Source organism: Pantherophis guttatus, chromosome 2 (genome assembly GCF_059756535.1).
Source record: "Pantherophis guttatus breed Tessera chromosome 2, ASM5975653v1, whole genome shotgun sequence".
Lineage (NCBI taxonomy): Eukaryota > Metazoa > Chordata > Lepidosauria > Squamata > Colubridae > Pantherophis > Pantherophis guttatus.
The window spans coordinates 23099492-23124982 of record NC_142064.1 but is presented as its reverse complement, the minus strand read 5'-3'; the positions used below and the strand labels follow the sequence as shown (position 1 = coordinate 23124982).

The 25491-nt window shown below is 43.0% G+C and overlaps 1 protein-coding gene across 1 annotated transcript in view; it reads left to right on the top strand.

Moving 5' to 3' along the window:
- C9 (complement C9) overlaps positions 1–9843 on the top strand; it is a 28584-nt gene extending 18741 nt beyond the window's left edge. Inside the window, exons 8-12 of the mRNA XM_034440781.3 lie at positions 2524–2649; positions 3948–4129; positions 5302–5530; positions 6893–7067; positions 9496–9843. Of these exons, the coding sequence (XP_034296672.2) occupies positions 2524–2649; positions 3948–4129; positions 5302–5530; positions 6893–7047 (692 nt within the window). The 3' untranslated portion in view covers positions 7048–7067; positions 9496–9843. The remainder of the gene's footprint in view (positions 1–2523; positions 2650–3947; positions 4130–5301; positions 5531–6892; positions 7068–9495) is intronic.
- The last annotated feature ends 15648 nt before the right edge of the window (positions 9844–25491 follow it).

Here is a 25491-nt window from a genome sequence, read left to right as displayed (position 1 = left end):
AGACATCCTTGTGGTGGTAGCTACACTGTCACTGTGAAACAAATTAAACATGCATTGAATGATTTCTGAAACAGTCAGATTTGGCTTAATGCTATGATACATTGCAGGAGACACACTAGATATTATTAAGAAAAATGCTCTATGGTGTAAACAATCTACTTTTAGAGTCCAAGGTCTTTTTGGGGGACTAGTGATAAAAAATAATAAGTTTTCCTTCATAAAGACAACCTGGAGCTGTTGATACCATTCTTGCAAATTAACGCCATCAACCCTTAGCTTTGGGAAGTCACTGGGTAAATTTCCGACATTATTGTGTCCATTACTTACAACCTGAGGTAGTCCGTGGTCTCGCAAGTGTAGAAAATTGCAAAACGGCATGGGGATGCTCGCAACGAGTCTGCATGGTCTCCTCGCCAGTTCATGTCTTCCCGGACCGTCTGCGTAGTTTTGCGCATGCGCGTTGTCCATTTCTTCTTTGGAGTCGTCGTGGAAGGTTCTCTCCATTGTGGCTCGCTCGTTCTGCTCCTCTTCAGATGAATCGGTCTCTGGTTCGATTTTGGGAGTCTTGACGACAGCGGCTGCTCTTCCTCTTCCCCTGAGGGCTTTGGTGCTTGCTTCGGTCTGTGGCGTAGGGCGGTACCGGCAGGGCTCTCTGGGTTCGGGCGTCGGCGTTCTCGTAGTCAGGATGGGAGCGGGCAAGTCTTGAGGCATCGGCTTGCTCGCTCGCTTCTTCGGTAGCTGTTTGTTAATTTTTAGTTTTGGCCCAAATGCAGCAAAAAGTGTTTTCATTGCTGATTTTATTTGGGAGTTTGTTGAATCATCTTCACTTTCTGATTCTGATTCTTCTGAGGAGTTTGAATCTTCTTTTTCATTTTCGTTGTTTGATAACGTTTTTCGCGCCAGAAATTTTGAATTGAGCATTTTGATTGGCTCTGCTTCGCTCACCCTGGAGGCCTGTTGAAACCAAGATGGCTGCCATTCAAAATTTCGCGCGGGATCACCGTTTTTCTTCTTCGTAATGACTTTCTCTGCAGTCATATCACTCACTATTTTTGGGTCTTTAGACTTTTCATTAGTGATGTTTTTCTCTCTCGCTGCTCCACTGTTCTTCAGCATATCTTGGAGTTTCGCGATGAGGCTTTCATCATTCTTCTGGCTCTTTAATAGTTTTAATATCTCTGACCTGAGTTCGTTATTCTCTATTTCGATTTCCTTCTGGTCATCAATTTCATCTATTATTTCTTCGTCTTCAGTGGTGTATTCTTTGGATTCTCTCGAAATTGCGTTTGTGGATTCGTTGATTATTTCTTGTTCTGTTTCCATTTCTTTGCTGTAGGTCCTGGTGTTGGGCCTATCTTTCTTAGACATTTTTAAGTTTTTTATTGAGTCAATTAACCATCCTCTGCTACCAGCTTGTTGCAATATTTTCAGGATCAGACTCAATAATATTAGTAAGAGTTAAAGGTTTAAATATATTTCCTTTTATTTACAATAGGCATTCTATATTCACTGAATATTCACAGATAGAAGCGAGGAAAAGGATGTAGGTGGCTCCTTATATATACAATGGGTGGAGCTATAAGTGGGAGTGGTGAATTATGAATACATTAAGAAGTGAAGAATAAGTTAACCCCTGATACCCCGTTCATATATTATTTACACATTAGAGAATAAGGCATTTACATCTGACACATACATATATATATCAGTCTTTCCCCAAAATGGTGCCTTAGAAATGTGATGGTTATAACACTCAATAAGATGTGGTGGCTCAGTGGTTAAAGTTGCTGAGCTTGTCAGCTGGAAAGCTGTCAGATGGGTGCAAGACCTGAGCACCACATGCCAGGGTGAGCTCCTGTTACCTGCCCCAGCTCCTGCCAACTTGGCAGTTCAAAAGCATGCAAATGTGAGTAGATAATTAGGTACAACTTCAATGGGAAGGTAACAGCGTTCTGTGCACCTCAACATATAGTCATGTTGGCCACATGACCATGGAAATGTCTTTGGGTGACACTCAGCTAAGAAACAGAGATGATCACTGCTGCCCCCTAGAGTCAGATTTTATAACTTCAGAGTTTATAATTCTCAGAATTCTTATCCTGTATGGAAATTGTATTCTAACATATCTGGACAACATCAGATAAGGGGAAAAGATGGGACAAATTACACACTAGAGATCGTTAATCTGCACTTCTGATTTGAGAACCCTTATATTAGAAGTTGGTTCAGATCTCTAGTAAGAGCTACTTGTCTACCTGTTGCAAGGGGCAGGGAAGAAAGAGACAGAGAGATGACAAAATTAAAAAATAAAGAGACATAAAGTAAAAACATTTCTATTTCTACTGTTGACTATGGCTGCACCCATTGCTTACTTCATCACTTCCCACTTGCCACCTCCTTCAATGGATATAAAATCAAGAGTTTCCAACTAACAATGTTTTAATTAAAAGATATAAAAACATTGCAAAGTAAATATGCTATTTACTTCCCACCTGTAATCATTTTTACTGACTGTATTTTCAGGGATCACCAGAAAAGATGTAAACGAATGCCTAGGCTTTAATTTAGATCTTGGGGCCAATATATTTTCCACAGAAGTCAAAGCAAAGATTAAAAATGAAAAATGTAAAGACGAAAAGTTGGAAAAAAGTAAGTATCTCAGCTCCTTTTTCTGACATTTTGATCCCTAAATTTGCATTTTAATTGGTACATTGTCCCTCATACTGGAACTAAGTTGTATTGTTGGAATAGGTCAATCATGTACTCTATAATCACATAAAGTAATAAACAATACTAAAGTATATATCAATGCCAGTATATTTCACTAGCATGCCAATCACTATATAATGCTATGATATAGTAGTAATGTTTATGTCATATATATTTGTGTGAATGGACTTTCATGAATGTTAAAATATATTAGACTTGCAAAAAGAAAGCAAAGAAGGCAGACATTTTTGCACAGGAAGATTTCAACAAATGCAATGTATGGAAAATGAAGAATGGAGAATGAAGAATGCATCAAAAGGACAATAAGTTATATTTCTCTTGAAGAAATGAGGCAACCTCCCAGACATGTGAAAAGTGCCGAGGTGGGACTGGCCACATCTCAGCCAATTGGTCAAGTCTCTTTGGAAGTATAATCACAGAAAAGTGTAATCTATGGAAACCCTCATGTAGAACAACCTTCTATATGGGTGTCCTACCTTGAGAATTAAGGTATAAGATAGCCTAGCCAAACTAGATTTTGAATTGGGTAGGTGCTACTGGGTAAGGGAAGTTTTCAGTTCAAAATGTAAACAAGAATGGTTGAGCGCGCATTTGTTTTTAGGTGTCTGAGTCACTGAAACAGAACAGTATTTGGAGATACATTCCGATATCTGCCATTGACATAAAAGGAGTGGGGCTTCAGTCACATAGTTGAAGCTGCCATCTTGAATTTTCTCTCACATATACAAACATGCCCTCTTTCTAAATGTGTGCGGCGTATTATTCAACAAAGGCAAATTTATATCTGTATATCTCTAGGTGATGAAATAATTGAAAAGCGATCAAGTAAAATGTCTATTCTAATAAAATGCCTGATCATTCAGGCACCATGGGATTCAAGCAGGAATCCCTGAATTATTCACTGAGTCACTAGTATACAAGTTGGAATAGGGAATACCAAACCACCTGAAAGATGACCCCGGCAAATCAGTTGCAACCAACAAATATACAAGATTATACTTCCTCAATCTGGGCAAATATAGTTGGTAGAAACTCACAGTTACTCCATTTTCAACCATAGTAAACCCCATCATTTTCCTTTCTTCGAAGTTATAGTGAAAAAATAATAATTTTCACTTATATCATCTTCATTAAGATAATTTTCTTCATCACCCAGGGAAGTTGTTCTGGTAAGCCACTCTTCCTCTTTTTTCATCTCCTATTCTTCTCTCTTCCAGATTCTACGAATGAAAAAAGCCGGATTATCCAAGATGTAGTCTCTCTGATTCAAGGTGGGACAACAGCTACTTTAACAAAGTTGAATGAAATGCTTTCTTCAAATGTCAATTCAGTCGATGTCGAACAGTACGTTGAATGGGCTGCTACATTACCTCAAGCTCCTGCAGTGATCAAACAACAGGTGAGAGGATTTTCCTCTGTTAATAAATTGGAGATTTTTTTTTTAAATAAATGTGAACCTATAAATGAACAGGTTTCTTCTTTCTTGAAGAAACATTTAAAAGGTAAAAGTTTTTCAGAATCAAAGATTCTAGTCAAATACAGGTAGTCCTTGAGTTACAACAGTTTGTTTAGTGATCATTCAAAGTTACAACGGCACTGAAAAAAGCTACTGTTATGACTGTTTTTCAAACTTAGGACCATGGCAGCATCCCCAAGGCCACATGATCAAAATTCTTATATTTATATTTATTTATATAAAATATTTATAATGGTTGCAGTGTCCCGGAGTTATGGGACTTTCTGAGACCTTCTGACAAACAAAGTCAATGGAGAAGACAGATACACTTCTAGCAGTAACAGAGTTGGAAGGGACCTTGGAGGTCATCTAGTCCAACCCCCTGCTCATACAGGAGACCCATACTAGGGATTCGAACCGCCGAACTGCCAACCTTTCTGATCGACAAGCTCAGTGTCTTAGCCACTGAGCCCAACTGTGTTACTAACCTAGCAATTGCAGCCATCCACTTAACAACTGTGGAAAGAAAGGCTGTAAAACAGGGCAAAATTCACTTAACAAATGTCTCACTTAGCAACAGAGATTTGGGGCTTGGTTGTGGTCATAAATCGAGGACCAGCTGTAAACCTTTCCATGAGGTTTTCTGCGAATGGTTTGCTACAGCTTTCTTTCAACACTTAACATTCTAAAGTCCTGGAAGTTCCTAATGAACCTACCTACCTACCTTCCTCCCTCCCTCTCTCCCTCCTTCCTCATTCATTTATTCATTCATTCATTCATTCATTCATTCATTCATTCATTCATTCATTCATTCATGCTTCATTTTATTGCTCATGCAAGACTTTTGAAACCTCTGGACCTCTACTTTAGTTTTCCCAGCAACCTTTATATTTATATGCAGCAGTAGCAGCAACAAGTCTGCAATTAGCAAATATTATAAAGTCGGCATCTTTAAGAATCAGAGTATTTACTTAGGAAATGTGAATATTACTACAGTAGAGCATAGATGTTCTCAGGATGAAGTGCTATATTCTGCACAGAACTGCGTAATAATGGTAAGCAATGGTTTAAACTGAAAAAAATGCACCCATACATGTGGTTAAATATTTTTGCAGATGGCCCCAATTTCTGAACTTATCCCACTGAATATCCCAGACTCCCGAATGAAGAAAGTAAATCTGGACAGAGCTGTAGAGGATTATGTGGCTGAATACAACGTATGTAAATGCAAACCTTGTCTACATGGTGGGACGGTGATGCTGCTAGACGGAAAGTGTGAATGCGCCTGCACTCCATTTTACAAGGGAGACGGCTGTGAAATACCTGCTTCAGATTTGATACCAGGTTAGAAGTCATTCAGTGACTTACCATATATTTTAATGGCTCTCTTAGCTCTACTGTGTTATTTAAAAATATAAGAAAACGTAAATTGTAAGCAAATAAAATAATAGAGACTATTTCATTAAATAAAATCCATAACCCAATCAGCGGCAGTCAAATCAAAGCCATCTATGATACAAATCAGAAAATGCTACCAATTATTCTTAACTGAGTAGAATTGCAACTATGAATACATTTATTTATTTATTTATTTATTTTATTTTGTCGAGTACGTATTAGATAATATATATAAGTATAAGCATGAATTGAATACATAAAATGAATACAATTAAAGGGAACATTAGGACAGGGACGGTAGGCACTCTGGTGCTCTTATGCACGCCCTCTTAGGAATGGGGTGAGGTCAACAGTAGCCAGTCTAAGGTTAAAATTTTGGGGGTTTTGAGATGAAACCATAGAGTCAGGTAGTGCATTCCAGGCATTGACCATTCTGTTGCTGAAGTCATATTTTCTGCAATCGAGTTTATAGAAGAATTTGAATCAGGGGTGAAATGCTCCCAGTTCAGACCGGATCGCCCGATCCGGTAGCGATCAGGTGGCGGCGGGTGGTTCAGAGAACCGATAGCAAAAATCCCTGCCTCCCCCCCCCCCATGCCCAGCTGAGCAGCGCGATCATCAGAGGCTTTTTTTTTTTTTTACTTTTAAAAGCATTTTTCCTACAACCTCTTCCGATGAAAAAATACTTTTAAAAGTTAAAAAAAAAAAAGCCTCTGATGATCGCGCGGCTCAGCTGGGATCATCAGAGGCTTTTCAAAGCATTTTTTTCTGCAACCTCTTGGCCAAAGAGGTGGTAAAAAAATGCTTTGAAAAGTCTCTGACGTTCCCAGCTGAGTTCCTGATCAGCAGAGAGGCTTTTCAAAGCATTAGAAAAAATGCTTTGAAAAGTTTTTTTTTAAAAAAGTTGGCCACACCCACCCAGTCACATTATCCCACCACCACCAAGCCACGCCCACAGAACCGGTAGTAACAGATTTTACATTTCACCCCTGGTTTGAATGCAATTAGAACAAAGCTAATGTCTATACAGGGTAAATAAGAATTTTCTTCCATAGATTTACAATGTCCTCTTATTGTTTTGACCATGTCCACACACTTTACTAAAGTATGTACTGTTTAATCATTGTTTCTTGGAGGGGAGGGGGAACAATTGGTTGATACAGGTTTATGCAGTAAGTTAGCCCAAATAGCCAATCAATATACAATTAAGGTATACTGTGTGACTGTGAGATTCTGAAGGTAGATGGAGTTATTTTTGAAGTTCTGAATGTTCTGAAGTTAGACAAATGCTTTCTGATCCTGATCCAGCTGATCCAGCCGTTCATGGGAGCTGGAGCTGCTGGTCTAACTGGTCCACCTGTCAGCAAGGACAACGCCGGCGAACAAGAAAATGTGATAATCCTGCCCCTGGATATAGGGGCAAGTCATGCCCTGGAGCAAACTCGGAACCAGGCTATTGTTAATTGCAGAAGACTACTAATAGGTTTGTAGCTTCTGGATATGTATAATGAATATGGTACAATTGTAACATAAGACTTTGGGACGCTTTGGATTTAACGCTTCTGGAAATAGCTTATGCACTTCCTATGGAGAAATGAAACTAATGAAGGATTTGTTGGTCAGAGAGGAGGGAGGGAGGGAGGGAGGGAGGGAGGGAGGGAGGGAAGGAAGGAAGGAAGGAAGGAAGGAAGGAAGGAAGGAAGGAAGGAAGGAAGGAAGGAAGGAAGGAAGGAAGGAAGGTAGGTACGAGAGGGAAGTTCAAGACAACAAACAATAGCAAGAGGAAGGGAAGTTCAAGAGAATCCTCCAATAGCAACCCTGTGAGTTAAATTTGGCTGAAAGAGAATGACTGGCCCAAAGTCATCAAAGGAACATCTGTAGGCAAAGGTCAACTTGAACCAGACTCTGCTCAGTCCTAGTCCAACTCCTAAACTGTATGTTTCTCAACCTGGGCAAATTTAAGGTGAATGGACTTCAACTCAAGAATTTCTAGCCAGCATGGGAGTTGAAGCCCACACATTTTAAAGTTTCTAGGGTTGAGAAACATTGCATTAGAGCACACTGGCTCTTTCATAATAGGTACTAGTACAGAGTACTATGAGTCCCTTTGACTACAAGGTGATCAAACCAGTCAGTCCTAGAGGAGATCAACCCTGACTGCTCTTTAAAAAGGCCAGATCCTGAAGATGAAACTCAAATGCTTTGGCCACCTAATGAGAAGGAAGGACCAACTGGAGAAGAGCCTAATGCTGGGAATGATTGAGGGCAAAAGAAGAAGGGGACGACAGAAAGCGAGGTGGCTGGATGGAGGTGAAAGCGAGGTCACTGAGCGCGAGCTTAAATGGACTCCGGGGATGGTAGAGGACAGGAAAGCCTGGAGGATCATTGTTCATGGGGTCGCGATGGGTCGGACACAACTTCACAACTAACAACAACAACTAGTACAGAAAATTGCAGGATATTCTCCCACCTAAAAAGGGTTCCTCCACCAAGTTCTATACCCTACAGTTGGCAATGACGAGCAGAGTAAAATCCACAGGGACTCCTTCCCCTGTTACCAGGTTCTACCCAGCCATTCTCTTTGAATTAAGGCATCCCTTGTATTATTTTTTTTCCCCCAATGTGCCAACCTAGCAGTATTACCTAGCTGGGTCTGAGGGACGTGGTGGCTCAGTGGCTAAGACGCTGAGCTTCTCGATTGAAAGGTTGGCAGTTCAGCGGTTCAAATACCTAGTGCTGCGCAATGGGGTGAGCTCCCGTTACTTGTCCCAGCTTCTGCCAACCTAGCAGTTCGAAAGCACGTAAAAAATGCAAGTAGAAAAATAGGGACCAGCTTTGGTAGGAAGGTAAAAGCTTTCTGTGCGCCTTTGGTGTTTAGTCATGCCGGCCACATGACCACAGAGACATCTTTGGACAGTGCTGGCTCTTCGGCTTTGAAACGGAGATGAGCACTGCCCCCTAGAGTTGGGAACGACTATCACATATGTGCGAGGGGAACCTTCACCTTTACCTAGTCGGGTAATGAATGTCTGCAAGCAAACCAAGCTCAGAGAGCACAAAAAATTCCACAGTTCAATCCTGAGTGACAAATATAATCTTCTACATATGGAAAGTCTGCATATGATATGTCATCTATCACATAGTTAGGTCCCAAGCTTTTAGAACAGACACAGGAAGCAAAGAATACTGACAACAAATCTGTTCTGGACCAACTTCAATCACCAGATACAGAAAAACAGGAAGAGACTGAGGGAACAGTTGTACAGGATTTGGAGATGGAGATGGAGAATAAATATATAATATGGAATATTAATGGAATAAATATTCCATCAAAACAAAAGAGAATATAATAATATTTCATTATTAGGAGTAGGAGAAGAACTGGCAGAGCCAGGAGAAGAATAAAAAGAGGCATTAGTTTAAAGTCATTACATAGCCACAAATGAATTAAGTCCAACCCCCTTGACTGCAGTTGATCCTTATCTAATTCTAGCAAGGTGCTAACTCTTAGTTGAGAAGATTTCTGTGCATAGACTGGCAGCAATAAATCAGCTGAATTGAATCTTCACGATGGTATAGAATATTTGATGAAAAAGCTAAATGACTTTGGAGGTTTAACAGGTTTCAAAATAAATAAGCAGGAAACAAAAATTCTGGTTAAGAATATAAATATTCAGGATTATGAAATCTTGATAAAGAAGTCAGGTTTTTAAGGTGGAGAAAAAGATCAAATATCTTAGAGCGACACTGACAAATGCAAACTCTAAGCTATTTCAAAATAATTTTGTACCTATTTGGAATGATATTTAAAAAAAGATCTACCAAGATGGGATTAACTGGCAATTATCTTTTTTGGGAAGAATCTCTGTAATTAAGATGAATGCTTTACCAATATCTTCTTTTTATTGCAGACATAACCAATATTGATGACTGATATTCCATTTAAACAATGGCAAACAGATTTTTCTAAGTTTATATAGCAATGAGAATAAAAAACCCCCCAAAATTAAAAACAAATTGTTGCAAGTTGCTAAAAAAAAAAAGGTTTGGGTTTACCAGATTTAGAATTATATTCTGAGGCTTCTTGTTTGGTCTGGCTGAAAGATTGGATGACCATTAAAAATAAAAGGTTAGTAGAACTGGAGGAAACGCCTACTATGGCATGACAAGATTAAAATAAATGCTGATTTTTGGAATTGTTTTGCTAGGTGTGCCATCCTAAGAGTTTGGAATAAATATAAAATAAGGCTTTCTTCTAAGATACCGTATCTCTTTGATTGTCATATCAGGAAGACTTTTTCAGAAAGCAAATGATGGTGAGACTAAAACAGTGGACTGATGGTGAAATAATATCTTTTACCCAATGGGAACCTAATCTCAAGTCAAAAGAAGAATTGAAGTCAGGAGGATGTTTGCCATTGGTTCACTTATTTACAACTTTAAAAAAAAAGATTTAATTTAAACAAGAAGTTATGGGTTTGAATCGGTAAAATTGAAATTTTACTGTGTGCTAATGATTAACATGTTATTGCCAAGGGTTAGGATTAGGGAGGGCTCTGTTCTTGTTTGGAATGAGACTCACCTCTGATCTTTTAGCTGCCTATTATGGGGAGGGACAAAAAGTAAATGGGATCAATGCAAAGAGGGACACAAAAAGTAAAGTTGAATTTCATACATCATTTAATTTCAGTTGAAATTTATTCTATATGCTTAACACATTTACTCCTTTCTGTCACACAGCTGTGATTGTTTAGAAGCAACTTTTGGACAATTTCTGTAGGACATAGTAAAAGTTTTAGTTTTACAGAACTACATTGGGTATTCTGGGCACAATTTAGCAAACATTTGGGCAAAGAAAGCCAACTTTTATATTACATGCACACCAGAGGTGGGTTTCAGCAGGTTCTGACCAGTTCTGGAGAACCGGTAGCGGAAATTTTGAATAGTTCGGAGAACCAATAGTAAAAAATTCTGACTGGCCCCGCCCCCTCTATTCTCTGCCTACCAAGTCCCAGCTGATTGGGAGGAAATGGGGATTTTGCAGCAACCTTCCCCTGGATTGGGGAGGGAATGGAGATTTTACAGTATCCTTCCCCTGCCATGCCCACCAAGCCACGTCCACCAAGCCATGCCATGTCCACCAAGCCACACCCACAGAACCGGTAGTAAAAAATTTGAAACCCACCACTGATGCACACCTATGAATTAAACAATGAGTACAGTTTCTGTGAAAAATAATTTCAGGCAACATTAGATAGTAGGCGTAGTTAATATTTTGAAGTACAGCTGACCATGAACTCACAGAAATTTGCAACCAATGTCCATGCATACAAGGCTCTTCATGATAGAAAACCTGAAAGTGAGATTCAGAACCCTGTCACAACATACATACATACATACACACACACACACACACAGGTTCTCTGTATAACAGTCTTTGCACAGATGTGTTGAAAGCCTACTCCACCAGTCAGTCCTTGAAAGGAAAAGGAAAACTCCATTGATTATAAAGGGACTTAACTTCAATCATTTCTGTAGATTTTTGATTAATGAATATCTACCCTGGTTTTATCCTTTTTTTAAGTACAGAAAACTTCTGCATTTCTAATGATATACATCAAGAGATTAGACATAGTCCAAGGATGAGTCAGTTCCAAACAGTAGAAGCCAGATAGGAAAAGGTTGTAGTTGTAGGTTGGAAGACATCCATTTTGTCCCACACCTTTTTCTCTTGTGTCTTTTCATGTAGATAATCTCTCTGTGTGATATGTAACAAGTGTGGTTATAATAGTTATCAAAGTTATTATAAAGGATAGAAAAATAAAGTAGAAGAGTTAAATATAAAAGCAGAATATACATGCCGATGCAGAAGTCTGTAAAAATAGTACACATTGTTATGTTTGTCTTGTTTTTTACTGTGCTTTTTGTCTTAATAAAAACATTTTTTAAAAAAATATATCTCTGTCGGTCTTTCAGCAACTTGAATGTCCCTATTAGAGCTATGCATCAAAATTCTGTGAGTAGATTGAATTAAAAGTTATTATTAATCTCTGGATTTCACAGTTGCCCAGGATCACTTGACAGTGGGCATTATTTAAATTTAATAAATAAATATAAATAAATAAATTTAAGAGCTCCCCTTTGTACTAAATAATAAACTCAATGGATTGCAGAATACACATGTGTGCTATTTGCTCCATCAGCTTCATGTTTAATGCTTTATACCCAGCATCATAGTGGAGTAAGCCCTCAGCATACTGGTTCCACCAATCCTGATATTCTATAACAACTGTAATTATGAATTGATACATTTTTATGTATCAATTTAGCAGTGTTCCAATATCTCAGGGGCTGCCACAAAGAAGAGGAAGTGAAGCTATTCTCCAAAGCACCTGAGGGTAGAAAAAGAAGCAATGGGTGGAAACTAATCAAGGAGAGAAGCAACTTAGAACTAAGGAGAAATTTCCTGACAGTTAGAACACTTAATCAGTGGAACAACTTGCCTCCAGAAGTTGTGAATGCTCCAACACTGGAAGTTTTTAAGAAGTTGTTGGCTAACCATTTGTCTGAAGTGGGGTAGGGTTTCCTGCCTAAGCAGGGGGTTGGACTAGAAGACCTCCAAGGTCCCTTCCAACTGTTTTAGTCTATTCTATTTAATTCTACCAGCCTCCTATACCATTTCCTCTTACTACCCAGATGAAGACAACAGTTGCAGGAAAAATGTAGCATTCTTACAACTGCATCTTCTTTCTCCCCAAAATGCAAGAGAGTTGGCAGCTACATTTCACCAAACAGCAAAGGCTACTTACAAGGACTGCACCATTAAAAGTTGGCAGCAACCACTGTTCATAGTGATTGATGACTTGATCACATGCTTTACAATAATCCAAAGAGGAGAAGTTAAGACTAGTCAATAGTGACTTTTTCAGGACCTTCCTTACAAATGTAAGGATTTGAACTTGTTTTACCAAATACTATCTCACTTCTTGGAAAAATTAATGTTAAAAAAAGGAGGAGACTACTTGTTTTTTTAAAGGCAGTTCTGTGTCAAACACTTTCCACTTTACTTCCCCAAAATATCTTGTTCACTTTTGGGTCCCTGCAGTGAATATTTTATTATTCCATCACAAATAGATTGTAAAAGAAGCATGGCCATATCAGCCTATTTTGTTTTAAAGTGAAGGAAGTTAAAATTATGGAGAGGAAGAAGCAGGGGTGAAATGCTCCCAGTTCGGACCGAATCAGGCGATGCAGTAGCAATGGTGGCGGGTGGTTCGGAGAATCAGTAGCAAAAATCCTCCCCCCCCACTCATGCCCACCCAATTGCCCGGTCACCCGCTTGCCACTTCTTTTAAAAAATGCTTTTAAAAGGTAAAAAAAAGGCTCTGACGATCCCAATTGAGCTGCCTGATCGTCAGAGTCTTTTGTTTTACTTTTAAAAGCATTTTTTTTACAACCTATTTGGCCGAATCGGTTTTTTAAAAAATGCTTTTAAAAGGTAAAAAAAAAAGGCTCTGACGATCCCAGCTGAGCCGCGCAATTGTCAGAGCCTTTTTTTTTTTTACTTTTAAAAGCATTTTTTTTACAACCTATTCGGCCGATGCTTTAAATGCTTTTAAAAGTTAAAAAAAAAGACCGGGCACCACAGCTAATCATACACACACACGGTGCGCTGTTCTACTTATACCATGCCTTCTTTAGGCATGCAATGCGCGTGCGTGCACCTCGTATTTGGTGCATGGTGCACACTGCGCATGCAGTGCTCATGTGCAGCCAGTGAACCAGTAATAAACTGGTTCAGATTTCACCACTGGGAAGAAGGTATGGTTCTGTGGGGTTACACTTTTCTTTTTGGTTTTAAAGCAGAAGCGTTCTTAATATTTCACAGCAAACATATTGAGCTTACAATAAAATGTTTCTCCTGATGGGGGTGCCAGCTCTTCAGCCAAATATTTAATTCAATGAAGACAGGCAAAAGAAAAAGAGAGAGAGAGAGAGATGTACAAACACAAAGAAATATAAAAATCTATAGCCATATAGAATCCTCACCCTTTGGGGCTGTTTGGCTGTTTTTCTTGTCCCACCAAACATTTGTTGCAGCATATAGCCAAATCTGGCTGATCTGAAAACAACAATAACAACAGTGAAATTGAATTTAGTTGATTAGTACTAGGATGAATGTCTAGGAAATCCCAGATCTGTAACAACACTGTCAAATTATTCGCTAAGGCAGCATTACTATTACTATTAGTCTCCTCATCATTCCTATCGCCCATCTCCTCCCACTTATGACTGCATGACTGTAACTTTGTTGCTTGTATCCTTATGATTTATATTGATTGTGTTAGATTAGGCGCAGGAACAGAAGACGTGACCAGCTCGATACATTAAATAACTTTATTAGTTACAAAGTAGCAAGACAAGACTGGCTGGCACGCTGCCGGAGCTCTCCTTATATTCGCTCCCGGCAGACGCACCGCCCCTTGACAGGGATTCAAATCTCCCGCCCAATGGCTAGCAGCCAATCAGGGCGGATGTCCTTATAAGGACATAACACTCCTCCCCCCTTAGTCCGAACTGTCAAATCTCGTCCACAAAAGTCACGTAATCGCGCAGGTACGTAGGACGCCTCGGCACCCTAGCTGACCTGCGCAGTCTCACTTCTTCTCCGTCTCTGGCCTGGATGGACGGGGCTCCTTCGTCTCCTGGTTCCCTCTCTGGAACCGGGCTCGGTTCGGCTGTCGAGTGAGCGGGGTCACCCCCAGCGCCTCCGGCCGGACCGCAGACCTTGGATGGCTGGTTCTGTTGGTCTTCCTCCTGGCCTGTGGATCTATCGCCTCGTCTCGGTTGGTCGGTTCCGACCCGGGAAGAGCATCTGAGTCTTGGTAAGTCTGTCGCTTGCTCCTCCCTGGTCTCCCGGGCGCTGCGGTTCGGTCGCGGTCCGGCCTGCTGCCGGTTGGGTGGTGGTTCCGCTCGGTGCCCTCGGGTCCGGTCCGCCAGCTGTGGGTGGTGCTGGTTGTCGTTGTGCTGTCCGACCTCGCAGGGGTGGCGTTGGTCCCCTCGGTTGGGCTGGTGTTGGTCTACCCCGTCTGGTTGGTGGTGGTCGACCTGGTCGGGACGTTGTTGTGGGACTACCTCTGTGGAGCGGCGGAGGTCTCCCCTGCCGGGGTGGTGTAGGTCTCCCTGGCCGGGTTGTTGTTGGCTTTCCCTTCCCCCTAGTCCCTGGTCTACCGTCGGGTGGTGCCTGGGGTCATCCGGGTCGGGTTGTTGTTTCCTGGCTGTCTTCTGCGATGGGCGGGGGTCCCTCTCGCCGGGGAGTCGTATGCCACCCTCGCCCATGGGTAGTGGGTTGCCCGTCTTGGCTGGGTCCCGGTCTACTCGCCTGGAACTGCGGTCTCCCTGGCTGGGCTGGCGTCGGCTGTCGTCACTGGTGGGGTACGCTGCTCCTTCTCTGGGCAGGTCCCGGTCTACTTGTGGGCTGGGTTGGTAGTCCCTGGCCCTGTTGTGCCGGGTGCCCACCTGGCTGGGTTGGTGTTGCCATCCCCCGTGCGGTTGGCCCCGGTCTACCTCGCTGGACTGCCGACGTGACAGTACCTGGTAGTGTGCCGGGCCGACCTTGTCGGGATGGCGTTGCTCTGCCTCGCAGGGGTGTGGTAGGCCTACCTCGTCTGGGTGTTGTAGGCCTACCTCGCCGGGGTGTTGTAGGCCTACCTCGTCTGGGTGTGGTAGGTCTACCTCGCCGGGGTGTTGGAGGCCTACCTCGTCTGGGTGTTGTAGGCCTCCCTCGTCAGGCTGGTTTTCGTGTGCTCCCCCCCACCTTTTCCGGAGTTGGTCGATGTGACGTCTACAGACCTGTCCATCTTCCAACTCGACGGTGTAGGATTTGGGGCCAGTTGTGCTGGCAATCTTCCCCTTCAGCCACTTAGGAGAGCCGTTGAAATTCAGCGCGAAAACTGAATCTCCGTTGCTGAAGGCGCGAAGCGGGCGGCTGGCGGTTGCGGTCACTTCCGGGCTGTATTGGGGGTGCAGCCGGTCCAAGGGTGACCTCAACCTTCTGCCCATCAGCATTTCGGCCGGGCTCTTGTGGGTGGTGGCATGTGGCGTGATGTGCTGGGTGAGGAGGAAGTTGTCTATGCGTTCTTGCCAGTCTCCCGGGCCCATCTTGGTGAGGGCTTCTTTGGTCAGTCTGACCATGCGTTCAGCTTGTCCGTTTCCGGCCGGCCTGTAAGGGGCGGACAGGGCGTGGCGGATGCCCAGTCCTGCCAGGAAGGACTCCATGGCCAGGGATGTGAGCTGGGGGCCATTGTCCGAGACCAGCACGTCCGGTAGTCCATGTGTGGCGAACAGACGGCGCAGGGCTCGGATCGTTGCTTCTGTTGTGGTAGATGCCATGGGCACCACCTCGAGCCACTTGGAGAAGGCATCTACCACGATGAGGAGGTGTCGCCCTTGCATCGGGCCTGCGAAGTCGATGTGGATCCTCGACCAGGGGTTGCTGGGGGTCTCCCACTTCGCGACTTCGGATTGCGGCGGCGCTGGGCGAACTTCTTGGCACGGGTCACACCTGGAGACCCATTGCTCAATGTCTTTGTCCATGGAGGGCCACCAGACGTAACTCCGTGCCAGGGCCTTCATGCGGACGATGCCCGGATGCCCTTTGTGCAGAGTCTCTAGCGTCCGCCGTTGCAGAGTGCTTGGGATCAGCACCCTGTCTCCCCATAGCAGACAGCCCTTTATGGTGGACAGCTCCTTCTGTTTCCTGGCAAACGGGCTGAACTTCTCCTCTGGCTTTTCCGATGGCCACCCTCTGAGGATCCAGGCCTTCACTTGGCGGAGTGTGGGGTCCTTTTGGGTGTGAACGGCCACATCTGCGGATGACACCGGACAGCTGGCGTCGTCATCAATATGGAATAGGTGGAGCGTGGGGGCTGGGTCTTCGACTGGATTTTTCGACGGGCATCTGCTGAGCGCGTCGGCATTTCCTATGGCTGTGCCTGGCTGGTGCACGAGCCGGTAGGAGTAGCCGGCTAGGAAGATGGCCCATCTCGTCATCCGTGGAGACATGAAGGTCGGGGTGGGTTGGTCGCCTGCAAGGAGTCCCAGGAGTGGCTTGTGGTCGGTGACTATGGTGAAGCGTCTTCCGTAGAGGTATTCGTGGAAGCGCTTCACTCCAGCCACGATGGCCAGGGCTTCTTTGTCCAGCTGACTGTAGTTCCGTTCTGCGCCGGACATGGTCTTTGAAAAGTAGGCGATGGGGGCTTCCGTGCCGTTGGGCAGTTCGTGGCTGAGGACTGCCCCCACCCCATACGGCGACGCATCACAGGTCAGCTTGATGGGCAGCGTCTCACTGTATTGAATGAGGACGCTTTTGGACGTCAATAGTCCCTTGATGGCCCGGAACGCTGCTTCCTCTTCCTGGCCCCACTTCCAGGAAGCCGATTTCCCCAGCAGGCGGTGGAGTGGCTCAGCAACTGTGGCTTTAGGCCGCAGGGCAAACGGAACTCGGCGGGGCTTAAGCCTAATTGGGGTGATTCCCTTGTCCAGATTAAAGGAAATTGGCCTCCCCACAAATTTCCCCAGCTTATCATCGAAGACTTCCGTGAACTCTTCGATGATGGTGTCGAGTTCGTCCCTGTGGATCTCGTTGATGCCCTGAAGTGAAAGTCCCAGCGGCTTAAACCACTCCACGCCTAACAGATTCGGTCGGCTGTGCTCCACGATGGTGATGGGCAGCTTCCCATTGAAGTCGTTGTACTTCACGTGGATGGTGGCTCTGCCCAGGATTTCAATGGGGTTTCCGTTGAAGTCCACAAGCCTCGACTTTGGGGTTTTCAGCTGGGCCTTTTTGTAGGATGGCTTCAGCTGCTGTAGGTGCTGCCAGTCCATGATGGAGTAGGCGGATCCGGAGTCTACCTCCATCTTGCACGGTGACCCCTCTGCCAGCAGCGTCACGTGGAATTTGGTGGTCCCCTCGTCGCTTGTGTGAGCGATGGTGGTCTGGTGCACCGTTCTATTTCGGGGATAGTCCTCCTCCCCGCGCCGGGACTGGTTTGAGGACTGTTTGGATGTCCTCTGGTTGTCTTTGTGATTCTCCCGGGCTCGTGGTCTGGGTGGTTCCGGGGCTGGGTCTGTGGCTCTGCAGGCCTCTGCGATGTGCCCCCTCTTCAGGCATCGGCGGCAGGTCGCGTCCCTCCATCTGCAGGTTGCCCTGGGGTGGTCGCCTCTGCAGCTGCCGCATCGTTCTCCCCGGTCGCCATGCTGTGGGTTTTCCCGCCTGGGGGGGCGGGAGACCTTGTGGACGGCCATTTCCTCATCTGACTCGGATTGTGTGGTTGCCTCGTCTGATGAGGTCAGGCCCGACTTATGGATCTTATGGATCCCTCTTGCCTTTATCATCGCGGCTGCTGCTTTCTCTGATGTTTCGGCTGCTGTCGCCTCGTCGAGGACGTCTTTGAGCGGGATCCTCTTTCGGCTGAGGAATTTCTTCTGCAGCCCCACATCTCGCATTCCAAAAACAACGCGGTCTCGGATGGCATTATCCACGTTGTCGAACTCGCAGTTGGCAGCGATTTGGCAAAGCGCTGCCACGAATTCCTTGATGGATTCACCTTCCCGCTGGTTTCTTTGCTGGAAGGTGAACCTGTTTGCGATGGGGGTGCCTGTAGGTGCGTAGTGCTCCTGTAGGACTTCCTGCAGGTCGTTCCAGGACATCTCCTCAATGTCCCTGGGTGCCACGAGGTCAATCACCATCTCTAGGACGTCCGATCCGCAATGAGCCAGGAAGAGGGCTCTTTTCCGCTCATCGTCGAGGTTCTGGTAGCCATTGCCTCGCAGGAACTGTCGGAATCGGACCATGTATGACCTCCACTTCTCCCGGGATGGGTCGAATGGGTTAGCGCGGTCATCGGGGCTTGCGGGGTAGCCATTCTGGAAGTCGCTGTGGTGTAGTGACTTCAGCTCGGTGGGCGATCGTGCCGTGAGTCTTTCTCAGGTTCTCTTCTCTTAGTCCTTCGTCGCCAGTGTTAGATTAGGCGCAGGAACAGAAGACGTGACCAGCTCGATACATTAAATAACTTTATTAGTTACAAAGTAGCAAGACAAGACTGGCTGGCACGCTGCCGGAGCTCTCCTTATATTCGCTCCCGGCAGACGCACCGCCCCTTGACAGGGATTCAAATCTCCCGCCCGATGGCTAGCAGCCAATCAGGGCGGATGTCCTTATAAGGACATAACAGATTGTTTCCTGATTGCTTATTTGTACCCTATGACTATCATTAAGTGTTGTACCTTATGATTCTTGATGAATGTATCTTGTCCTTTTATATACACTGAGAGCATATGCACCAAAGACAAATTCCTTGTATGTTCAATCACACTTGGACAATAAAGAATTCTATTTCTATCTATTCTAGATTGGGAAGCTACCTCAGAAGTAAAGGTAAAGGTAATAGTTCCCCTCGCACATATGCTGGAACATGTTGGAAACCCATATCTTCACCCTACATCAGTGGTGGGTTTCAGCAGCTTCTGACCAGTTCTGGAGAATCAGTAGCGGAAATTTTGAGTAGTTCGGAGAACCCGTAGTAAAAATTCTGACTGGCACCCCCATTTATTCTCTGCCTACCAAGTCCCAGCTGATTGGTAGGAAATGGGGATTTTGCAGTAACCTTCCCCTGGAGTGGGGTGGGAATGGAGATTTTACAGTATCCTTCAGTGGTGGGTTCTTCCCGGTTCCGCCGAGCTGATAGCGGTGACGATATGATGTCACCGAACCGGTTCTGCCCCCCCACCCCCACCCCCGTGTTATTCTTACCTTTTATTTGGCCCCACCCCCAATCTATTGCTGCCTCCTGAGTCCCAGCTGATGGGCTATAAGGATAAACTGTATAAACTCTTGCCGTAAGGCTTCAAAGGGCCGCCCTACAGCTGATCAGTGGTAAAAGGCAGTTTGGTGGTAGACCGGTGCCTCCAAAAAACAAATGAGTAGACCGGTGCCTGCAAAAATAAATGGGTAGACCAGTGCCTGCAAAAATACATGAATAGACCAGTGCCTGCAAAAATACATGAGTAGACCAGTGCCTGCAAAAATAAATGGGTAGACCAGTGCCTGCAAAAATAATTGGGTAGACCGGTACAGCTCTGCAAGCAGTTAAAAGCCTGGTAGCCCAGTACCTCTGCTAAATCCTAAAGAATTGTCACATGACAATCAAGCCACGCCCACAGAACCGGTAGTAAAAAAATTTAGAACCCACTCCTGGTAGCCTTCCCCTGCCACGCCCACAACCATGCCCAGAACTGGTAGTAAAATAAATTGAAACCCACCACTGGCCTACATGAAGGTCGCTTGGAGGGCTACTCTTCTGATTTTATTTTCTTTCTGCCACCATTATGGATAAAGGTTATATTTTTCATATATTTTTTATGATCTTGGTTTTTTCACTGTGCATTTTAAATACAGTAGCAGTACACACACACACACACACACACACTATAAATTTAATATACTTATAGACTGCTTTTCATTATTATAACCTGGTAGTACATATATAATTTAGGTAATATATAAATTAGTAATAAAGGTAAAGGTTCCACCGCACAAACATGCTAGTCGTTTCCGACTCTAATTGGGCGGTGCTCATTTCCATTTCAAAGCCGAAGAGCCAGCACTGTCCGAAGACATCTCCGTGATCATGTGGCTGGCATGACTAAATACCAAAGGCGCACGGAATGCTGTTACCTTCCCACCAAAGTGGTCCCTATTTTTCTACTTGCATTTTTTATGTGCTTTCGAATTGCTAGGTTGGCAGAAGCTGTGACAAGTAACGGGAGCTCACTCCATTACGCGGTGCTAGGGATTCGAACCGCTGAACTGCTGACCTTCTGATTGACAAACTCAGCGTCTTAGCCACTGAGCCACCACATCCCTTGGAAAATTAGTAGTAGTACATATATAATTTATATAATTATATAAACATAATTAATATTTTCAGATCCATATTTTCCCTCTGAGTACATATTATAATGAAACCACGGAGAGATTAAATAAGCCTTTTTGTAATGAACCGGTTAGGTGATATCCACTATTCACAAATGTCCACTAAATGCAGAAGTGTATAATTAGAACAATGTATGGCATTTGCATGACAATGTCATTGTACAAAAGATGTAAATCCCCATGGAAATTTGGGCCACTGGGTGCAAAGTTCTTATCTTGAGGTCTAGAAAATACAATTTTCCACATATTCTCAGAGTCGTAGACTAATAGGATGCATCTGCAGCCACATGAGAACAAGTGGTTGCAGTGCATCTTTCACCCATGGAAATCTGTCCATAGAACCTAGTCTTCAAGTAGCAGACAAGTTATGTGAATTAAACACTAGCAGTTGAAGAACATTCTTCATGCTGTTTTAATAATTGCTTTATTAACTCTAGTACTATGATCCCTTGTACAGAGAATAGAAAAACCATGTGCCCCATAGAACCTCCCACCCCCTGAATTTATTGGACCAAGCTACCAAATTCCAGTGGCAAAATATTTTAACACATCCATTTTATCTCTTTAAGCTGTCTTCCCAAGTCCATAGACTAAAAAATGGGCTACAACAATTAACTCTGCAACCACATTTATAGCGTTTATTTTATTTATTTATTTATTTATTTATTTATTTATTTATTTATTTATTTTTGTCAAGCATGTATAAGATAACAGGTATAAGTATAAACATGATTATGAGTACAGGAAATGGATACAAATAAATGGGGACATTAGGACAGGGACGGTAAGTACATTGGTGCGCTTATGCACGCCCCTTACAGACCTCTTAGGAATTGGGTGTGGTCAACAGTAGACAGTTTAAGGTTAAAGTTGCTGGGGTTTGAGGATGTAACCTCAGAGTCTGGTAGTGCATTCCAGGCGTTGACCACTCTGTTGCTGAAGTTGTATTTTCTGCAATCGAGTTTGGAGCGGTTTACCTTAAGTGTGTATCTATTGTGTGCCCATGTACTGTTGCAGTTGAAGCTGAAGTAGTCATTGACAGGTAGGATGTTGTAACAAATAATTTTACGTACTACACTTAGGTCAGACCGAAGGTGGCATAGTTCTAAGTTGTCTAAGCCCAAAATTTGAAGCCTGGTGGCATAAGATATTCTGTTGTGAGCAGAGGAGTGGAGGACTCTTCTCGTGAAATATCTCTGGACTCTTTGTTGTTTACACTTTGTAAAAATCACTTTGCTGTTTACAAACAACAAACAGTCTATAGGATTCAAACTGCACAACTCTGGCTAGTATTATTTACAAGATAGGACAAGATCTTACAACATACCAATATTCACATTTTTTTCTTCCTGTTCAATGACAAGCTTTCTCTGAAATTACTAGTATATTGTAAAGATATTGTTTAAAGCACATGTACTCAGGCCACTTCATTCTTGAAATGTAATGTATAGGTAAGGCCAGAACTGTTGCCTGCATGTGATAAAATCCAAAGATCGTTAAGATCAATAGGCTTGAAATCTGTATTTGACTTTATTTTGAACATTTACGCCCTTCCTGTCTGTCAGAGGATGTATACCACAAGGCTTTTGTTATGCAATTCTTTTGTCTCTTTTGCAGAGTGTCTGAGTTCTTACTTTCCTCCTGTTTTCCAACCATCTTCTCCTATCTTATTTTCTTTCCACTGGAAAAAAAATAATCTAAATGGGGACAGTCGATAGCTGAAGGATGTCTTTTCACCAATAGCTTTTCCATCTGAAAAGACAGAGCTAATCACAGTGGCTAGTGGTTGCATGAAAAGCAATGCAGGATAATAAAATGACAAATACATTTATGGGGAATGGCTATAACATAGAGCGAAAGCAAATTATTTCCATATAGAATAAAGATGAAAAAAGTTCCTGCTATCAGGGATTCAATGAGTTCTGTTATATTACCAGTGTAGGATCAATTTTTGCCCCATTGTGGTGGGCTGTGGGTATTTAAGAGGGAAAAGGCTTTATTTACTGGGACAAAGTAAATAAATAATAGTAAAAAAAAATTCCACCCATATGTATAATGTGGTCCCATCTACTCTACCATGTTTCCCCAAAAATAAGACCCTGTGTTATATTTTTTGAACCCCGAAATAAGCGCTTGGCCTTATTTTTGGGGAGGTCTTATTATTTTGGGGCGAGTGGAGCAAGATGGGGCTCCTCTTGCTGTCTTCCCTGATTTCCAGCTCTGTCTCCCTAACCCTAACCAAAGGAAATGGCGGGGACCAGCTGCGCATGTGTTTAAATATTTTCAGGGAGGGCTTATTTTCGGGAAAGGCTTATTTTCAGGAAGGCTTATTTTAGTGCATGCATTCAAAAGCCTGATTGGGCTTATTATCAGGGGATGTTTCAGGGAAACATGGTAAGATCCTGCAAAATTATTTAACAAAGCTCTTGGCCTCCCAGATATTACTCCATCTGATTTATGGCTTATGTTCTTATCTTGCATAAACCCCACAAATTACAAATTATTTTTCCGTGATGCATAATTAAACAAAGCACAGGATATACAAAGATAAGCAGCCCTAAAGCAGGAAGAACTGACCTTTCCATGTGGCATAGAGAGATCTTAAACTGAGCTGGTTGGTTAAGATGAACAGTCCCCAGATAAAAGAGAGAAGAGATTCAGCCGGTTCTGTCTGGTTCGGGCGAACCGGTAGCACCGACTGCGGTAGGCCCCACCCACCCACCCCGATGTAATGCCATCCTATTTAGCCACGTTTTGGAGGGCATGCACATGTGCGGGAGGGGCACGTGCGAGCAAGAACATGCGCAGAAGGCCGAGCATGCGTGGAAGGTGCACACACACTCACATTTGTGAACTGGTAGGGAAGGTACATGGTGGCTCAGTGGCTAAGATGCTGAGCTTGTCAATCAAAAGATCGGCAGTTCAGCAGTTCAAATCCCTAGTGCCGCATAATGGAGTGGGCTCCCGTTACTTGTCCCAGCTTCTGCCAACCTAGCAATTCAAAAGCACATAAAAAATGCAAGTAGAAAAATAGGGACCACCTTTGGTGGAAAAGTAACAGTGTTCCGTGCGCCTTTGGTGTTTAGTCATGCCGGCCACATGACCACAGAGACGTTTTTGGACAGTGCTGGCTCTTCGGCTTTGAAACTGAGATGAGCACCGCCCCCTAGAGTCGGGAACGGCTAGCACATATGTGCGAGGGGAACCTTTACCTTTACCCTTTTTTTAGGGAAGGTAAGCAAATCCCACCTCTGATTTACTGTAGGCCTGAGGTTTTGCTTTGAGAAATCCCTTAAAAATCTCAAAATAAGAACCAGTTTTAATGAGAAAAGGCAATTGTTTGTGTGTACAAGGTACTTCTTATTTCTGGAGATGTTACAGCCACTAACCTCTACTTTCACCAGTCCTTTCTTTTTAAACTGCACAGTGTATTTTCAAGCTCTTGCTACACACTGTGTGGATGCCAGATCACAATATGCAAAGCATGGATTGTGCGGATTAGTTTTTCCTTGAGATGCTGGATAAAACCACTGAATGCTCAAAATAGGAAGTTCCAGACAAAGGAAAATGTTCCTCTTGTAAAAGAGCATTGTCGAGCAGGCAAGTAAGTGCAGAGTTTTCTCAACAATGGTAAGTGGAGGATCTTATCTTTATTAATTTCACCGTAGCAGATTTTAAAAAGGAGAGAAAGTAAAAGGAGAGGAGTTTGACTGCTTGGCAAATTGTTCACGAGTAGCTGGCACCTAAATTCCTTCAATTCAACCAACAGCTACATACTTTGAGCTGTTTCTTAATCTCACGGTTTTTTGAATTTTGAAGCAAGTTGTGGAGAACTTCTCTCTTTGTATGTTAAATAATAGGACAACAGCTAGGTTGCGTTCAGCTTAAGTGACGGCAGCAATAGACCGAACTGGGAACAAAATGGTGGAAAGATCAGTGTTTGGATTGATATTAGAGGTGTCAATATTAAAATCCCTGGCTGCATTTAGTTAATTAGTTAATTAATTAATTAATTTCAGTCTAATCTATTTTAGATCACTGCTGACAAGATAAAATAGCAAACTATCATTCAAGTTGCTTGAGGTTCTTGGAGGAAAAGTGAATTTAAATGTAACATTTTTTAAATTAGCAAAATTGTCAGAGCTGATGAAGTCAGTTACGGACTTTGTGAAATTGGTAGTTAGAAACAGCTATAAGAGGCAAAGACCACTGAAATACACTGCTCAAAAAAATAAAGGGAACACAAGCAGAAGACATCCGAGATCTGAATGAATGAAACAACCTTATTAAATACTTTGTTCGTTACATACAGTAGTTTTGTGTTCCCTTTAGTTGTTTGAGCAGTGTATAAACTACTGTATGTAAAGAACAAAGTATTTAATAAGGCTATTTCATTCATTCAGATCTCAGATGTCTTCTGCTTGTGTTCCCTTTATTTTTTTGAGCAGTATATATTAAAATTATATCTGTACATCAATCTCTATGCAACTTTCACACGGGATGTCTGTCAGATGTTAGGGAGTTGCAAACAGAATGGTTTCTCTGTGCATTATGAGACCAAAATATGACTTTATCTTTTACATAAGATAAATGTTCTTTTTGGTACCTTGTTATTGTATGTTATAATCTTTCTTATACTCACATGCACTGGAATTAAGGACAGAAGGAAGAAATCAAAAAGGGGAAAGTGATGATAGTAGGGAAAAAAATATTCTACTATCAAAGTGATAGCATAATTCTATACATGTTTACTAAGTATGTCTCATGGATTTCAGAGCAACTAATTTCCATATAAGTGGTCATGAAATTACAACTTTAATCAATGTATAGCCTTGTTTAGAACATTTTTAAAAATGAAGTAAATGTATTGCTCTTTAATGTAAATTATCAAAACTTTAAATGTGTGTGGGGG